This window comes from Macaca mulatta, chromosome 5 (genome assembly GCF_049350105.2).
Source record: "Macaca mulatta isolate MMU2019108-1 chromosome 5, T2T-MMU8v2.0, whole genome shotgun sequence".
Lineage (NCBI taxonomy): Eukaryota > Metazoa > Chordata > Mammalia > Primates > Cercopithecidae > Macaca > Macaca mulatta.
In genome coordinates, this window is record NC_133410.1 from 193,181,012 (window position 1) to 193,200,124 (window position 19,113).

At 43.4% G+C, this 19,113-nt stretch overlaps 1 protein-coding gene across 12 annotated transcripts in view; it reads right to left on the bottom strand.

The window, feature by feature from the left end:
- ACSL1 (acyl-CoA synthetase long chain family member 1) overlaps positions 1-19,113 on the bottom strand; it is a 73,998-nt gene continuing 54,885 nt past the window's right edge. For 6 of the 12 annotated variants that reach the window (XM_028848938.2, XM_078002459.1, XM_078002460.1 and 3 more), the window contains exons 8-21: positions 18,568-18,600; positions 18,383-18,434; positions 17,782-17,855; positions 13,848-13,925; positions 11,919-12,053; positions 10,203-10,337; positions 9,481-9,576; positions 8,416-8,488; positions 6,504-6,592; positions 5,770-5,886; positions 3,705-3,848; positions 2,223-2,324; positions 2,039-2,110; positions 1-1,668 (exon numbers count right to left, since the gene is read on the bottom strand). In XM_028848938.2, coding sequence (XP_028704771.2) covers positions 1,528-1,668; positions 2,039-2,110; positions 2,223-2,324; positions 3,705-3,848; positions 5,770-5,886; positions 6,504-6,592; positions 8,416-8,488; positions 9,481-9,576; positions 10,203-10,337; positions 11,919-12,053; positions 13,848-13,925; positions 17,782-17,855; positions 18,383-18,434; positions 18,568-18,600 — 1,341 coding nt within the window. In that variant the 3' untranslated portion in view covers positions 1-1,527. Of the gene's footprint in view, positions 1,669-2,038; positions 2,111-2,222; positions 2,325-3,704; positions 3,849-5,769; positions 5,887-6,503; positions 6,593-8,415; positions 8,489-9,480; positions 9,577-10,202; positions 10,338-11,918; positions 12,054-13,847; positions 13,926-13,994; positions 14,073-17,781; positions 17,856-18,382; positions 18,435-18,567; positions 18,601-19,113 lie in introns of all 12 variants that reach the window. The other 6 variants (XM_028848931.2, XM_028848933.2, XM_028848932.2 and 3 more) reach the window with 1 other exon arrangement.

A 19,113-nucleotide genomic window follows, 5' to 3' on the forward strand; every position in this document is an offset into this window, starting at 1 on the left:
TGAAATGCAGAAATATTTATTTTGGTTTCCTTCATTGTTTTTGGAAATTCTGTTTTGGTTTATAAAACATAGAAAGAGCCAACACTTAAAGCAAACATTCAAAACCCCAAGGTGACAAATTATTGACTTTTTGTGCAATTAAGAATACATATATGAAGTTAGGCTACCAAATAGTGTTATTACAATGACAATTCTTTAGTGCAAGCCCTGTTGTGCTTGTATATAATACATGTACTCGCACATACCCCAAAACAGCTGCTTTAAATGTACAAATGACAGCTCAATTCAGTCAAATGTGGCAAAGACTCACAATAAAGTGAACTGCTGTTAATTTCCCAAATTAACTTAAAAAAATCCCTGGAGAAGTTAATCCCAGGAAATGAACTTTCCAGATTTCTACATCCTAGAATTTTGGCTTCTCAAACACATTTCACAGAAATCAGGTAGCATTATAAGAACATTTACTTATTACTGTCCATTTCAATAAGTACCCAAGTATATTTACTCCCTTAATATCTTTAAAGAAATGCTTGCCTGAGAGTTTATTTTTTGGGGAAAAAGGCAAGTTAGTCCCAACATGATCTTTTGATATGAAAACCACATTAAAAATCTGTTGGCCAGTACACAGAGTGAGTGGTTCAGTGAAGATAAAGTAGACAGTTATTCAGGCGTCATAGCTGAGCATGGCTGATCCAGGTAACTCTTTCTTGAAATGCTTGTCTTCACTAGAGAATCTAAGGCAGATTTTTAAATAACCCCTGAAAAAGGATGGAATGGGGGAATCAGGCCTGGAGAACAGAGTCCAAGAACATTCTGCCATGAATGAGAATCCATGCGTTCTGATGTGCACCCATTTGCCGGAGGCTCCTTATCTGCACGGTTCTGAGTTGGATCTGCCCTTCCGCTTACTGGAAACCTTATGCTCCAACAGAAACCACAGGGGACTGGAGAAGAACATGAGTTTCATAACCCTTATGAATCAGAAGGGTTCTGTGAATGCCTGTGAGAAGGGGCAGTAGCAGGGATTTTAAAAAATCTCTGGTCCGCTTGTGAGATTCTCCAGCCAGGACAGTTGTTCTTATTTTTAAAGGGAACGCTTCCCTCTAGTGCACTGTACTCTTTAGAGCAGCAGACGGCTGCAGAATTTGCAGCAAGTAGCAGACATCTCAGAGATAGCAAAGTCCTAACCCCTTGAATAGAAAAACAGGGAGACAGAAGATTTAAAACCCACCTTTTTAACTGAGGAAGTCTCAAATAACTTAGCACATTTATAGTTTCCCCTTTACAATTTTTAAGGCTCATTTGGGAAAGTGTGTATCACCATAAACATGGTCTGCAACATGAGGTGACTGTAAGGCAGTGTTCTGTTTCCTCTAACATTCCTATGAGAAGAGCCCCAAATGGACAAGTCAAACACGAACGCTTCCTTCCCTACACGTGCTGTATTCAAAATTACCAACATCAAGGCCATCAGCAGGAGAAGAGATTGTGGAACTGTGCCGTTTCCTCTGAGCTTTCTTCTTCACACTAAACCTTGATAGTGGAATAAAGTTCATCTATCTGCGACCTGAAATAGTTCCGCAGCTCTGGCCTTTTCGCCTTCATTGTTGGAGTCAGAAGGCCATTGTCGATAGAAAATAATTCAGGGTGCAGTGCAATGCCTTTGACCTGCCAATAAACAAGGCAGTTAAAAGAGGAAAGAGGACACAGGCCACCGGTCTAAAAAGCACGTAAGCCTTGGAGGGGATCAACATCCTCCCGCCATCCAATCTATCCTCTCATTTCAGCCAAGCTGTACTTTCTCCACAAAGGACAGGCATCCAACTCTTAGGAGAGGATTCGGGATCATATTCTGATGTCCAGGAAAAAAGAATACATGCTCTTGATTTAAAAACCTCTCCCCTGTCGAACCGCTCCATTATTTATTCCTCATGCATGTCTTTAGGTCACCCCATATGTTTATCTAATCTACCTGTAAAACATCTTCAAGTGGAAAATTTGTTTTACAGGAATTCATGCACTCAGATTCAGGTCATACCTGTTCAAATGGTTTTAGACCAGAATCCTTCCCAAGTCTCACCATGTCTTCAAGGATAGCTTTTTTGACATCCTAATTGGGTAAGAAAAATAAATTACTTCCTCTGTTGGAGGGCCCTGAATATCTACAGGTACATTTAATGCCAAGTTATGATGAGGACAGACTGGACGCTTCAGAACCTTACCTTATTTCTGCACAGTTCCTCAAAGGACCCATCAAATCCTCTCTTTTGGGCCCAGGGACGTAATGTCTCGACATCTGGTACCACAATTGCAATGAGAAATGCCTTTAACACAGACAAATGAGTCATTACATAGCTTGATCCAAATGCTCTAAAATAGGGGTTATTTTTCTGTCTTATGGCCCCCTGGGAGAATATGATCCAAGTTATGGTTCATCTCTTCAGAACATACTACCCCCCTCCCCCAGGAGTTCATTCAGCCCAGATTAAGAACTCCTGGCTCTAAAATGTGGATGGTATCAGGAATTTTGCAATTAGTGTTTTTAAAAAACCACTGGAAATAACAATCTAACAAACCTCTAATTTGTATTTACTTCTGTGTACTTATTTTTTAGAAGCAGGGTCAAATAAACAACGTGATGGATATCAGAGGAACATGATGGATATCATGAGACAGGAAAAAAAGGGAGCCTGTCTCATGCTTGTAATCTTAGCACTCTGCTGAGCTGAGGAGGATCACTTGAGGCCAGGAGTTCGAGACCAGCCTGGGCAACATAGTGAGACTCCATCTCTACCAAAAATTTAAAAATCAGCTGGGTGTGGTGGCTTGCACCTGTAATCCCAGCTACTCAGGAGGCTGAGGTAGGAAGATCCCCTTGAACCCAGGAGTTTGAAGCTGTAGTGAGCTATGACTGCCACTGCACTCCAGCCTGGACAACAGAGTGAGCCTATCTTTAAGAAAATAAATAAATAAAATTTATATAGGTTCATTTTTAAGAAAAATCTCTAATATCCCATTCTTTATAATCTAGTAACAATAAAATTAAATAAAAATCAAAGAATGAGAAGATTCTAGATCAAAGGAAAATAGCTGCAATCTCAAAGAAAAATAAGTGCATTCTCTTATAAGAAAATATACTTCTAAAATAATTTTAAAATCTTACAACTTTTCAAAAGGTTAACTTTCAGGAAACCAGAGTCTCTCTCTTCTTTGGCATCATCTGTCCAACATTTTGGCAAATACCATACATGTTTCACTGCGATACTGATTTTGATTTTCAATTTTGAGTATTCTTGGTTCACAACCACCATTTACTCAAAAATGATTAGGAAGCATATCATCAATAGGCTGGGTTTAATATGTGTAAAAATTTTAAACTTTCTTATAACCCATGTCAATATTTTCTTTCATAATTGGAAACATATATTACCTACGCCCCCCTCCCCCAGTATGTTTATCCAACCTCCCTTGGTACATCAGACCTCTCTCAGTAAAATAAAAACGTAGAAATTAAAGAGAACAAATTTTTCTGAGTAGGAAATGCCAAGCAGCAAAAATCAGTAACAGGTCAATGATGCTCTAGTATATTAGACATGAAAGCCGATTTATAGGCATCTCAAACTTCCAATCACATTTAAAGCCCCTGCAGTACCAGGCAATGGCAACGTCTATGCAGCAAAACTGATGACCCAGAAAGCACATACCTGCAAGCTTTCTCCGTGGACAAACACCTGAGCAATAGCCTCACTTCGTATGTAGATATTTTCAATCTTTTCAGGTGCTATGTATTCTCCTTGTGCTAGCTTAAATATGTGCTTTTTCCTGTCGATAATCTTCAAGGTGCCATTCTGTTGATCAGAAGGGAGGGGGTTATGAATGGGCTGATGGCTAGTTTCCAACCAGGATGGATCCCAATAGAACAGTGAAAGGTATTTAATACACACTATTGATTCATTCTGATATCATCCCACAGAGGTCAGCTATGATCCCATTTTACAGAGAGGAAAACTAAGAATGAGCGAGACTGAGGAACTTGTCCAAGGCTATTCGGCCAAGTGCAGAGATGGAGAAGGGGTCCTAGAGCCTGTGCTCATTCAGCGTCACCACTTGGCACCACTGACTGGTCAACACTAGCAAGGCTGTGCTCGCTCACTACGCCCCCTGCCTGAATTAGGTGCGTAACACCTGGCTCACCAAGTGACTCAAGTTCCTTAACAGCAGGAGCACAACTTTTCCTTCCAAAGTGCTCTGCACAGAGTAAGAGTTCAAGAAATGTTTCCTACACAAAGGCCAAATTCCTGTTTTCTTCCTCAATGTCTGGAGGGGTGCTCTTGGCCCTCTGGGAAGAGTGAGTCAACTGTGGAAGTGCGCTAGCATCTCTGGACCAGACCAGTCACATCCCAGTAGTGCCGTAAGCAAAACACTAGTCTCACTTTCACCCCATCCCCACACCGGGGCCACTCTCACGCCTCCGAAATTGATCTGTAGAAAGTGTCTAGCATTCTTTTGTTCCACACCAGTTCTCCATTTTCAAAAGGAGCAAACCAAGGTCCAGAGAGACTATGGGATGTGTTTGTTTGAGTGCCACAGTAGAATCAGAACTGACATTTAATCTTTCTTGAACCGGAAGAGGGGGACTTAATTTATCTCTAAATAGTTTGGGTATTGCAAAATCTGAAGCCATTTTGGGAGGTATTTTTCTAATCAATACAAATTCGAGAGAAGTAAGCACCTAAAATCTACAAGAATCTGCCAATACATAATAATAAAAATTGTATTTGTAATTTTAGTGCTTGCAATCAGCATAGTAATAACTTTGAAACAATAGGTTACTGGTCAAACCAACAGGTGGGACAGGTCAGGCTTCTTGCACAAGCTTCTCACTCTTAAGATAGACTCTTCAGAATTTCTCCACAGTAAATGATTCTGAGACTAAATCCAACTAAATTCAAGGAGTTCGTCTAATCTGTAAAACACCTTATTTTTAATGAGATGACAAACCCAAGAAACACATTTATTCCCAAATTCTTGCCCATCCTACATTGCTGGAAGTCTACCACAAACTCCCCCATATCTTATTTAACTGAGCCTCAACATCACAGCTCAGTACGGACACTGTAAAAAGCCACTGTCTCTTTGTGTTCCAGTTGAGAAGCAACAACCAGAATTGATGTTAAGCATCAAAACAGGCCGGGAGTGGTGGCTCCCGCCAATAATCTCAGCACTTTGGGAGGCCGAGGGGGGGCGGATCACCTGAGGTCAGGAGTTCGAGACCAGCCTGGCCAACATGGTGAAACCTCGTCTCTACTAAAAATATAAAAATTAGCCGGGTGTGGTGGTGGGCACCTGTAATCGCAGCTACTCGGAGGCTGAGGCAGGAGAATCACTTGAACCCAGGAGGTGGAGGTTGCAGTGAGCCAAGATCGTGCCACTGCACTCCAGCCTGGGCGACAAGAACAAGACTCTGTCTCAAAAAAACAAAACAAAACAAAAAAAAACAAAAAAAACCACACACACACACAACAGACAAAAAAACCAACAAAACAAAACACATTTGCTAAAGTTAAAGTGAAAATCCAACCAAGGATGCTAAGTGTAAACCTGTCCCCTGCAGGAAATGGAACAGTCTACATCATACCACTCACCAAGGAGGAAGGGAAAGAGAAAATTCAGGGTGCCACTGCCACGTGGCAGCTGTACAGCAGACTAGATATTTTCTTCCCTACAGTGGAAGAGAACTGTTTGTGACCAGAGGAGGTGGCAACTTACTGGTAACCATTTTCCAATGTCCCCTGTGTGTAACCAGCCGTCTTTGTCCAAAGCTTCTGCTGTTTTCACTGGGTCCTTCAGGTAGCCCTGAAATACATTTGGCCCCTTCACACACACCTAAAGAAAAGAAGATCATCAGTGAACAGCAGTTACTGGGGCTTCTCCAGAGAAAACTGGTGTGTGCATGTGTGTACGTGTGTGTCTGCCCCAACCTTTAGCTGGAAGCCCTAAACTCCAGGATACAGAGGGAGTTACCAGAGCCCCACTGGGATCTGCGAGGGATCTCCAGGGCCTCTACTTCCCTTCCTGAATCACCTCAGCTCTGGTCAATTTGGAGGGTGAATGCTTGCCCTGGGTTCTGGCTCAAAGCTGTTGGAAAACCCTGCAGGGGATGAAATGCCTTTTAAGTAATTAGGCTTCCCATCCAGCAGCCAGCAGCTCACTAATAGGAACCCAGGGCAATCCACAGGCAGGAGCTTCGTCCCTTTCTTTGCAGGCTCTGGAGCCCAAATCCCTATGAGGCCTGGCAGAGGAAGGCAGGCGTCTTGTCCCTGCCGCCGAGTCCCCGAGAGCTGAACATGTACCCTCGGAAAGAAGCCTGGCAGACTCCAGGATCACCAATGAAGTCAAGCTCAATGGCTTTATTGAGCTGCTGGGAAATACCACTGCATTTGCAAAGGCCAGCGATCACAGGAAACGGCAGTGAGGGGAAATGACTGACACTTTTCACTCACCTCGCCCTCGCCCTCAGCAGCCATGTAATTCATTTCTTCCACATCAACAAGTTTTATCAAATTGCACGGCATCGGGGCCCCAACATGGCCTGTATGTTAAAGAAGCAAAGGTCATTCCTAAGGGAACTAATTATAACCTCAGGTCACATTATTTTGATAGCGAACAGGATTCCACAAAAGAAAAACAGCTGGGATAAACTTCTGATTTCTGCAATTATAGCCATTCTCTTCCTAGTATAATTGAAGAGAATCTATTCTTAGACTAGGGCAGAACACATTTAGTCTCTTCAGGACCTTTTCCAAGTGTGATGCTCTGTTATTTATGAGTAATTTGGCCTCTATGTGAAGGTTCCTACAAACACCTGGAAGCAGGCTCTCTCAAACCTTCACCCGGCTTCCACCCTCCAATCGCCCCCACCCATCACTTGCACTCATCTTACACAGACTTTTTTTTTTTTTTTGAGACGGAGTCTCGCTCTGTCGCCCAGGCTGGAGTGCAGTGGCGCGATCTCGGCTCACTGCAAGCTCCGCCTCCCGGGTTCACGCCATTCTCCTGCCTCAGCCTCCCGAGTAGCTGGGATTATAGGCGCCCGCCACCACGCCCGGCTAATTTTTTGTATTTTTTAGTAGAGACGGGGTTTCACGGTGGTCTGGATCTCCTGACCTTGTGATCCGCCCGCCTTGGCCTCCCCTTACACAGACTTCTTAGCATCCATGTTCTTTGTAAGAAGAGAGAACATATGCAGCTTTGGCAAACCTGACACACCACCTGGTTCTCATCAACACGGCCTTTATTTCCTTGCATATGAAGAAGCATGTCTTACAGTTTTTACTAAGATGGGACAGTGCTTATTTCTACAGTTAACTTAACTCTCTTGCGAAAGGCTGTTCAGACTGGGTTGTCTTTTCCAAAAGCAGCAACATCAGACATTAGATATGTTAGATATTAGATATCACATTGGATATCACAAATAATTCTTCCTATGTTTTTATAATTTGAGCTTCTAGAGATCAGTATCCCAAATTCTCTGTTCAGGAAACTCAGGTTAAAAATTAAACAAATACCATAAAGAAGATTCACAGACTGTCTGTGTCAATTCCAGTAGAATTATGTTACTAGACAGTGCTAGGTTCTAGAATCTACGTTACTAAATGGTGCTAATACTTATAATACTCCAAATAAGCCGGGGAAGTTTATTTATCACAGTATAGAATTTACTACTCAGGTGACACAGAGGAAGCACAGAAGTTCTGTAGTCAGGCCGGGGTTGAAATCCCAGCTCCAAAGCATAATGCTGTGTAAATTCTCAGATATTATTTATGTGTTACTTAAGCAACAATCTATCATTTCCTCTGAGAAGTACCAGAACTTATCTCACAGGGACGCTGTTGGGGTTACACGGACATCAGGTGCATCCTAAGCACCCATCGTAGAGGCTCACCCATGACAGGTGCTCAATGATTTTTGTTTGTCCTCCTCCTTTTTCCTTTTGAGAAAAGACTCTTTGAGAAAAAGGACTTGTATTTATTCCTATTGGTAGTCCTAACACCTAGCACAGCACACAGTACAAATTTAATAACTATTTGTTGTTTAAAATGACCAAATAACGAGACCCTACTCAATTACTAGGAAGCTCTGTTGGGCCAGACATTCTCAATCTGGAACACAGGGCCCCCTCTCAGATGTCGCTAGTGGGGTCTAGGCAAGTCCCTGCTGCCACCAGCTTTACAGTCAGATCCCCAATGCCACCCCTCAGTTGCAGGAGGCGTTTTCCCCACAGTACCTGATTTACAAGCAAACAGCACTTTTGTTTAAGATGGTTAATGAACCAATCAGTGATTAACCCAATTTCAGACATACCAATAACCCAGTATGAACAATATTCCAAAAAGAAGCCTCCCACAGTCATACCTGCGGTCCAGTCTCCAGGCATGCTCAGGCAGCACCCGGCAGTGCACTCGGTCTGTCCATAGCCTTCATAAAACTGGGGCACCAAGAGACGGGACATTATTAAGGACAGCACAATCACACCTTTGCTGGAAGTGCACAATGAAGTATCACTAACTCCCAAGTCATGGCTGACTAGTGAAATTTCGTTTCAAATGGTCTGTTCAGTAAATTCATTCAATGGTCCAGTGTGCTGTACGCCAACACCAGCCATCACCCAGGTGCACCCTCTACTTAACTTCCTGTTGCCAAGCAAGGGAGAACCCCTATGTGACTGGTCACCACCCAGCGGCAGTGAACTCCCTTGGCCAGTTCACAGGACGTGTACCCCACACATGTCCTGTCTGCCACCAAATCCTCCTTTCCCCCTTTACTACAGGTTGTCAGCATGGTGTGCGGGTAGGCTCATCACCTGTGACCCATTCCACACCCGCATGCTTGCTTCTAAAGGTTAGACAATCTGGTGCCTGATCCTGGAGAAAATTCAACAAATGGCAGACACACACGTTCCCCTGCCTAGGGTAAAAAATAGACATGTGGTTGCTTCTCCAAGCAACCTAGTAATAACATATCTTCCAAACAAAAGTAACACACACACACAAAGCAGGGGTGGGGAAGGACTGGGGTGATGTTGGTGAACGGACACAGTCTCCATCAGGAGGAGCGGGTTCAAGAGCTCCATAGCACCGCGGGGTGACTACAGCTAACAACAATGTATCATATCCTTGAAAACTGCCCAGAGAATAGATTCCAAGTGTTCTCACCATGAGGGGAGAAAAAAGCATGGGTGGTAAGACACATGTTAATGAGCTTGACTTAGCCATTCCACAATGTTTACATACATCAAAACATCATGTTGTATGCCATAAATACAGATACGCTTGCCAATGAAAAAAGACAGACGCGCACACACACACACACACACACACACACACACACACACACACACAGAGTACAGACGACTTTTGGCGCAGAAGAGGACTGGGCGTCCCAGTGTGGGAGAATCAGGCGCCCTGACATCCACCTCACCTGACAGCCCAGGGCTGCTCTGAGGAACGTCAGCACAGTGGCAGACACCGGTGCGGCTCCCGTCACCATCAGCCGGACTTTTCCGCCCAGGCTCGACTTTCAGGGAGGGAGAGTAGGAGAAGGCAAGGGTTACACACCTGCAAGTCGGCGGCCTCTCCGCCAAGGAGGCCCGCTTGGGACCCTGTTCCCTAACCCACAGCTGAAGGCCACATGGAGAACTCAGTGCGCACGATGGCAACACAGGGCTCCAGTTTGTTTCCACCCGTGACTGCCCTGTTCCCTCCCAAAGGGGACGGAAGTCAGCCCCACCTCTGCAGAAGCTATTTCAGGAAACTAGAACACGACTGGGGGGATCTGTGGCAACTACCACAACTCTGGCCTTCTGGGGGGCACAATATTATTACACATTATCACTCATGCTTGAAAAATTACCTCAAGAGTGACATACTTGTTCTGGAAAAACGAAACAAAATGGAGAATGAGAAAAAAGGCCACACTACCCTGAATCCTTTTCCCCCTAGATGGTTGCAATACTGTTTATCTTAGAAACTGAGGCCTCCTTAATGGCTCTGCCTTAGTTTTTAAACGTGTGCCAGAATTAAACAAAAACATGTCATTCTCTCCCTTACCTTCATCTCTCCCTCTCACAAAAAAAGCCCTCCCAGAACTCTGAAAACCGGAGCTGGTTTCCATGGGAGCAGCGGCTGTGAGTCACGTGTTACCTGTACTTTGTGGAAGATCAGCCGGTCCCACAGGCTGTTGTTTCTGATGATGCCGCTGCGAAGCTCTGCTTCTTTCCTCTTGGAGGCAAAGTCCAAGAGCCATCGCTTCAGTGTGGTGTTTGCTTGTCCGAAAATCTAATGAGGCAAGACATGAGAAGGTTTTCACGCCTACTAGAAAGGCCAGAGTCAAAAAGTGTGGAGAAATCGGAACCCTCATACACGGCTGGGGAACACAAAATGGCACAGCCGCTCTGACAGCCTGGCCGGTCCTCTTAACAGTCCCGTGTGGTCAGCACAGGACCAGCAATTCCACACCTTGGTATACACCCAGGAGTAACGGACACATACATCCCCACATGCCCATCAAGCAGGAATGTGTAGGCCAGGTGCGGTGGCCTATGCTTATATTCCCAGCACTTTGGGAGGCTGAGGTGGGTGGATCTCCTGAGCTCAGGAGTTTGAGTCCAATGTGGCCAACGTGGTAAGACCCCATCTCTACAAAAAATACAAAAATTAGCCGGGCATGGTGGCATGTGCCTGTGGTCCCAGCTACTCAGGAGGCTAAGGTGGGAGGACTGCTTGAGCCCTGGAGGTGGAGGTTGCAGTGAGCCATGATACCACCACTGCACTCTAGCCTGGATGACAGAGAGAGATCCTGTCTCAAAAAAAAAAAAAAAAAAAAAAAAAAAAAACGAATGGATAAATAAAATGCGTTCTATCCATACAGTGGAATATTATTTGGCCATTAAAAGGAATGAAGCAAATATGTGCTACATGGATGCTCGTGAAAGAAGCCAGTCACAAAGGAGCATATACAGCATGATTCCATCCATAGAAAAGTCCAGAATACAGAAATACACAGATTGAGAACACAGATGAGTGGATGCTTAAGGGTGGAGGGGGTCTGGGAGATGACAGCTAAAGAATAGGTAAGTGGTGATGATGAAGGTGGTGGTGAAAATGTTCTAAAATTGATTGCAGTGATGGCTGCAGAACTCCGTGAAAGTACTCAAAACCTTTGAATTATACACTTTAAATCAGCAAATTATACAGAGTATTATATGTTGATAAAGTTGTTCTTTTAAAAAGAACCATTAAAAACATAAGAAGGTTCTGAGAGAGAACAGAAGTCCTGCCTCTAAGTGAAAACTCATTCTGGAGACTGCCTGCTCGTGCCCCACACGCCTGACCCTGGCTGTGTGGTCCACGCGATGATACCCACCACAGAGGGGCTGGTGTTCTCTTGGGCTCTGCTGTGGCTTAGTCACTTCCTTCAGTGTGGCCAATTAAGTAATGTTTTACATGTCCATGCAAGGAGCTTTACAATGAAGAAAACCATTTCATAGTTACTATCCTCATGTGATCCCATTAGCAACTTTTGGAGACAAACAGTAGGAGAGAAGAGGTAACAGTCCATGTTATACACGAGGAAGCAGAGGCTCAAGTGTTTATTGTAAAAATAAAATAACCTCCCACCTTACACTTGTATTGTGACCACGGTTTACAAAGTGTGTTCAAGTGTTTTCTCTTATAATCCTTATCAACAACTCTGGGAGGTAATGCATCCTAACTTTACAGATGAGTAAACTGAAGTTCTACAAGACTGAGAGGATTGTCCAGGGTCATGCACATGGCACATGGCACAGCCCAATTCAAACCCAAGCCCCTGCGTCCAAGCCAGAGCTCAGTTCTGGGACTTTGCTGCTTGGAACTTACTCGGTCAAACATACGGTTCAGCAGTCTTGGAACCACAGGGAAGACAGTGGGTTGAAGCACCTTGAGGTCATCCATGAGCAGCCTGATATCTCCTTGGAAAAATCCGATTTTAGCTCCATGACACAGCATTACACACTACAGGGGCAATGGAAACAACGAACATTTTATCATCACAGCAGGGAGTACAAAACATGGACAACACCCAACACTTCAGTTTTAGCAGTTCAGGCCAGTTTCCAGAACTCTTAAATTTCCTAAATATAGGTAACTTTAAAAAAAATGTGCATTTACTAGCCATTGTACAACATGGAAATGTGGTATTTCTCTTGGTTATCCTGAAGATACAGGACTTAGTAAAAAACCAGGCTATGTTGTTTTTAGTGATGACCACAGAGATTCTACTCTTTTAGTGTGGTGGTAAGTGGTAGTCTGTTGAATGAATGACATGGTATTACATATTCTAAGTATTTTTAGTGGCTGGGTACGGTGGCTCACGCCTGTAATCCCAGCACTTTGGAAGGCCAAGGCGGGCGGATCACTTGAGTTCAGGAGTTCCAGATGAGTCTGGCCATGTTAGAGTGAAACCCCACGTCTACTAGAACAAAAATTAGCTGGGCGTGTGGCGGGTGCCTGTAGTCCCAGTCACTCGGGAGGCTGATGCTGGAGAATCACTTGAACCCAGGAGGCAGAGGTTGCAGTGGGCCAAGATCATGCCACTGCTCTCCAGCCTGGGCCACAGAGGGAGACTCTGTCTCAAATATATTTATATAGCTTTCCAGAAACTTTACGTTCAATTTATTCTCAGAATAAAAACTTAACCTCTTGCCTAGAGTTCGAGTTTGTGAAAGTCTCACTTTCTTTTGTTTGAATCTAACTAAAAGTTTCTGAAAGGCCACCAAGTATGATGAATTTGTGACACCAGGGTATCTAATACCAAAGTGGCTTGCGATTCAGCTAGAACACACTGCACGATCTTTCTCCTGTCGCGTACAAACCGTACTGGCAAGCCATATGGACCTGACAGTTTGCCTATTTTAAATTTTAAAAAGAAAAGATTCAAAAGATGACACAAGGGAAGTACAAACGTTCTCTGGCTTAAAAGCAGAAACCACAAGAAAGGTACACCATGGTTCACTGCTTAACAATCACAGCTCAGAAAGCTTTTGTTCAGTGTGGCCTGCCTTCTAGGCACCCCTCTAAAACTTGTTAGGTACAGCAACTCATTTGAGATTGCTTCATAAACCCAGAAGATCCTGAGGTGTGCAGGATGTAGAAGGAACAGATGGCAGAAGGGATGTAATCGCCTTCGATCCTCTGGGGTGAGCAAATCCGACAGGGCAGCTGCCATCCAAAGCATTGGCTGTTAGTCACCTCTGTCTCCAACACAGCAGCGGGCACACAGCTAGAGCTCAGTAACTACTCACTAAATGAATGAATGGTGCTCATTGTTTTTTCCTACAGTATAAAATCCAAAATTGTCAAAGAAAGAAAAAAGGTGGTTCTTGGTCAGTTTTAAAATTAGTCACACAGTTGATTAAAGGGAGCCTAAGCAAAGGTCAACTGGAGGATCATTCTCTTTTTCCAAGGGCACTTAGAATATTGCTGAAAAAATTAGTCTCAAGCCAACTTGCCCATTATGAACAAGCACAATCAAAACTAGAGACTCCTTACAGAACAGAAGCCTCACCGGGCTTTGTAGAACTAAATTAATAATGACTTTTCTTTTACAGTTGGTCTTTATGGACTGATGTCCATATTAGTATCCTTCAAAAGTCTGAGCTCCTAATTTTAAAATGAGTGATTAAATTCAAGTATCCTGTTCATACTCAGAAAAAGAATTTATATTCTTTCAAATATTCTGTACCATTTCTAAAACGGGGCTGAGCAAAGAATTCTTTATAGGGATGACAGTTTGCACGTCACACTTACCTTCATGAGCTGTTCATACATGTGTGCAAGTGGTAAAAATGAAATGTGTGTGTCACTGGCATTCAAGGGAAGTACTTTCTGTAAAACACAACAACTTAGCAGAACATACACAACAAGCAAGCAAGGAAAACAAAACTAAATGCCTACCTCTACAACTCTCTCAAACATATGGGCGAGAGGCAAGAAAGATATCAAAGTATCATCTGGGCAAGGATTGACTGAATTCTGTAAGCAAAGACACCAGCAAGGCAGAAAAGCATTAAGACTCCCAGTAACTTTCCATTTTATTTCTGAGCACATAGTACCTCAACACTGAGGAGAAACAGCTTTTGCTTATGGTCGGCAATTTTTTCTCACCAAAGAATAAAATGAAAAGTAAGGGGCATGGTGGCTCACGCCTGTAATCCCAGCACTTTGGGAGGCCGAGGCAGGCAGATCACTTGAGGTCAGGGGTTCAAGACCAGCCTGGCCAACATGGTAAAACCCCATCCCTACTAAAAATACAAAAATTGGCCAAACATAATGTCACATGTCTGTAATTCTAGCTACTCAGGAGGCTGAGGCAGGAGAATCGCTTGAACCAGGGAGGTGGAGGTTGCAGTGAGTCCAGATTGTACCACTGCACTCCAGCCTAGGTAACAGAGTGAGACTCTGACTCAAAAAAAAAAAAAAAAGCAATATTTTCATTATTCAAATAAAGTGGAAGTCACTCCCAATGACAAAGTAAATTCACTTCAGGGCTTTAATCAAAACAAGGAAAATTTTGCCCAAATTGGAAGGTTGAGGGATTATGTGCTCTAATCAGTATTTCATCACTACAGTATCCCAGTATCCAGCAAGTTCAATTCTACCTTAAGGAATACAGGTCCCATTTCAACATAAAATTGCATTTTATGTTGCTAAGGAAAAGGAGGAAAGAAGATAAAAGAAGGTAGATTTCCAAGGTCCTTAGAGTATTTTGAGTTTGATCAATATACAAATACATAAAGCCCTACTTTACATAATTTGTTTAATGCAACCTCAGATCCGGCACCCAGGAATTTGCTCTCCTATAAAATACTGATCATGATGATTAAACAGACAGATTACGTTTGGACATCTGGTTTCCCTCAGAGTGGGCCTTACTTAGGGCAGGCACAGTGAGGGTTTGTATAGAATATTCATGTTTTTAACATAAAGAATTCTGGCCAAAACAGGGGGTGTCCAACAGCAGCTGCTGTCACACCAACTAAGAAATGAGGGCATTGTCGTTACCTAGGGGATGATGTACCAAGTTCTGAGCCATGCCCTTTCCTTTCCTAAAGCTGGGTCACCCTTAATAATAACGTGACAATGGATGAAAGCATCGACCCTGAGCAAACACAGCAGCCTCAGAAGCACCGGATGTGGGCTGAGCATGCTGTAATCTCAGCTTGATTGTATTCAAGTCTGACAGGCATCCCAAGTCGTACTTCTCAGGATGAAATTGTTCTATTAGTATAATGAGAAATCAGACTCCATTCTACCTATACTTTTCAACATTCTGATTTAGAACAAAAATATTGTCCATTATCATGATTAGACATTTTACAAAGCTAAGAAGACAGATATTGTAACTGATATTGTAATCGATTTGATATTATAATTGACTTTAAACAAAGTTCTGTAATCATTTGCCTCAATGAACCCACCAATGCATTTTAAGTTTTCTTCGAAGGCCAATTACAACATTAAAATTTCACTTTGGTAAGGTACTAAATGTTGAACTCTGTTTAGAAAGTATACACCTTTATAAAGGGTATTTGGAAAGGGTGAGCCAAGTAAAATAAGTGCAAAATCCTTCAAAGATCAGTTTTCTGCAGCCACCAAACATGTCCATTCTCCAAAGCCATTAAGCTCAGGCTCCTGCTACAAAAATCAGAGCTACAGAATACTCCCAAAGAGACTGCAAAAGCCAATTATGTTAACTGTAAAAAAGAGTATGAGGAAAAGGCATTATATTGTTCAATAAGCACCTTTATAAAGGGCAAGTTTGGAATAGGCTCTTGGTGTTATGGACTGAATCACATCACCTCCTTCTAAATTCATATGTTGACGTCCTAACTCCCAATGTAGATAGGGCGCTGCTGTGACTGTATCTGGAGGTAGGCTCTGATCTGATAGGGCTACTGTCCTTACTGTATCTGGAGGCAGGCTCTGATCTGATAGGGCTAGTGTCCTTACTGTATCTGGAGGCAGGCTCTGATCTGATAGGGCTAGTGTCCTTACTGTATCTGGAGGCAGGCTCTGATCTGATAGGGCTAGTGTCCTTACTGCATCTGGAGGCAGGCTCTGATCTGATAGGGCTAGTGTCCTTACTGTATCTGGAGGCAGGCTCTGATCTGATAGGGCTAGTGTCCTTACTGCATCTGGAGGCAGGCTCTGATCTGATAGGGCTAGTGTCCTTACTGTATCTGGAGGCAGGCTCTGATCTGATAGGGCTAGTGTCCTTACTGTATCTGGAGGCAGGCTCTGATTGAGAGGGCTAGTGTCCTTACTGCATCTGGAGGCAGGCTCTGATCTGATAGGGCTAGTGTCCTTACTGTATCTGGAGGCAGGCTCTGATCTGATAGGGCTAGTGTCCTTACTGTATCTGGAGGCAGGCTCTGATTGAGAGGGCTAGTGTCCTTACTGCATCTGGAGGCAGGCTCTGATCTGATAGGGCTAGTGTCCTTACTGTATCTGGAGGCAGGCTCTGATCTGATAGGGCTAGTGTCCTTACTGTATCTGGAGGCAGGCTCTGATCTGATAGGGCTAGTGTCCTTACTGTATCTGGAGGCAGGCTCTGATCTGATAGGGCTAGTGTCCTTACTGTATCTGGAGGCAGGCTCTGATCTGATAGGGCTAGTGTCCTTACTGTATCTGGAGGCAGGCTCTGATCTGATAGGGCTAGTGTCCTTACTGTATCTGGAGGCAGGTTCTGATCTGATAGGGCTAGTGTCCTTACTGTATCTGGAGGCAGGCTCTGATCTGATAGGGCTAGTGTCCTTACTGTATCTGGAGGCAGGCTCTGATCTGATAGGGCTAGTGTCCTTACTGTATCTGGAGGCAGGCTCTGATTGATAGGGCTAGTGTCCTTACTGTATCTGGAGGCAGGCTCTGATCTGATAGGGCTAGTGTCCTTACTGTATCTGGAGGCAGGCTCTGATCTGATAGGGCTAGTGTCCTTATGAGAAGCGGAAGAGACAGCAGAGCGCTCTCTCTTCGCACATGTATGGAAGAAAGGCCATGTGAGGATACAGGAGAAGGAGACTGTCTGCAAGCCAGGAAGTCAGCCCTCACCAGAAGCCAAATTTGCCAGCAGCTGATCTTGGACTTCTAGCCTCCGGAACCGTGAGAAAATAAATGTCTATTGTATAAGCCACCCAGTCTGTGGGGTTTTTTTTGTTGTTGTTGTTATGGCAACCTGAATAGACTAAGACACTGGGTAGTAAACTTTAAAAGTAGGGGAAATTAGTTGAAGTGCAAGTCTTTAATACTTCTAGTGCAATGGAAGTCACACTGACCAAAACAGATAATAATAATTCAAAAACTTTTAGCATATCATTGCCAATTTAAAATAAATTATTTCCCAAATGCAGGGACACTGGATAAAAACACAAGACAGTCCATCTCTTCTCTGTCCTTTCTTGGACATATTTCTAGGGCAATCTCCAAATAGAGTTTCACTATATTAATGTTGCAGTGAACTTCATCTGTCAATTCACCTTAATTATCACAGAGAAGGGTTGGCGATTAGGTCCAAAGTGAAAAAAGAGAGAAGGTGGACTTGGGCCTAAAGTTCTGACCTTTTCCATATGTCACCTCATTTCTAAATACCACACAGGCCTAACACAGTGGTGCCACCTTCAGCACTTTCATTCTCAAGGACTAATGTCAACCAGTGAGGAAAGATGACAACATCCCAAAAAGTTACCTCTGTTGCTTTCACAAAAGCTGAACAATCGCTCACTATGTTTCGATGAGTGATCAGTGCTCCTTTGGGGTTGCCTGTGGAGCACATATGAAGCAGAACAAAGTTAAAGAATGATAGAAATGAAGGAGGCCCAGAAACCCTGCATAATTAGGGCCTCGGACACCTCTACTGTTAAGATACATCGTGAAAGCCAAATGTTGAACACTAAATTCCTGAGCAACCTGCAATCCTTTCACTGACTTATCTTTAAAAACCTTTATTAATATGGGCAAATTTTAAAGGGTATACGTAGTCATAGGACAAGAAAAACCAGAAATTGTCTCCCTGGGAGCCACCGATCTAGTCTGTCCTAGGAAGACAGGTGAATCTAATATCACCCTCAATAAATGTTTGAGGAATTATCCGGCACTCTTGGACTCTGAGAAGATCTTACAGAGCAACAAGAAGATAGCACATGGCACAAGAAGACAGCACTGGAACAGCTTCCTTCTCCTCTGCTTTGGGTCCATCTACTGTTAGCTGATAAGTCATCCAAAAGAGGTGGGGGAGAGTACAGACCACTGGCTGCCACATGTAGAAGCAATTCTATCTCAAAACTCACCTGTAGTTCCACTTGTGAAACAAACTACTGCAAGATCTTCAGGTGCTGGAGGCTAAAGAAGATTTAAAAAAAAAAAAAAGTTGGTATAAATCAGAACAGAAAAGAGAACTATAAACCACAAAGTACCAGGCTAGATACTGAAGACTACAAAGAGGACAGAGCAGGGTCTGACACAGTGTGCTTACCTTGGGCTTCCGTCTGTTGGCTCTTCCCAGGTCCTTAATTAGAAGAGAAAAAAAGTCGTTTTAAATGGAAATGTTTTCTAACTGTAAAGGATAAGGTCACATCAAGGCACTTAAAGCTGGCTTTACGGTGGACTTCGTTCATAGCTGGCTCGAAAACAGCATAATTTTCTAATTAAAGAAACTACGGCAGTTTTAATTAACCAGAACCAAAATATTTATTCATTGTTCTGAGAAGCCATTTTCCAGTTATCTCTTCTCTTACATAAAACTACATAAATGATATTAGGACTAGCCTTTGAAATAGGATGTATTAAAATACAGCAGTCAAAGTCTTTACAACGCATTTCTGGTCCCCACTTCCACTCCTTATCAGGGCCTTTAATAAAGCCCTATTCTTAACCATAACTAGATACTGTAGATACTCTGCAGGCTCCTCAAATCAGAGCACAGTACGACCTCACCCCCGCATTCTGCACAACATCTGCAATCTGAGAAGAAAAATCAATCTCTGCTCGGTTGAAATGCTAGCCATTTTCGAGAGGCTCA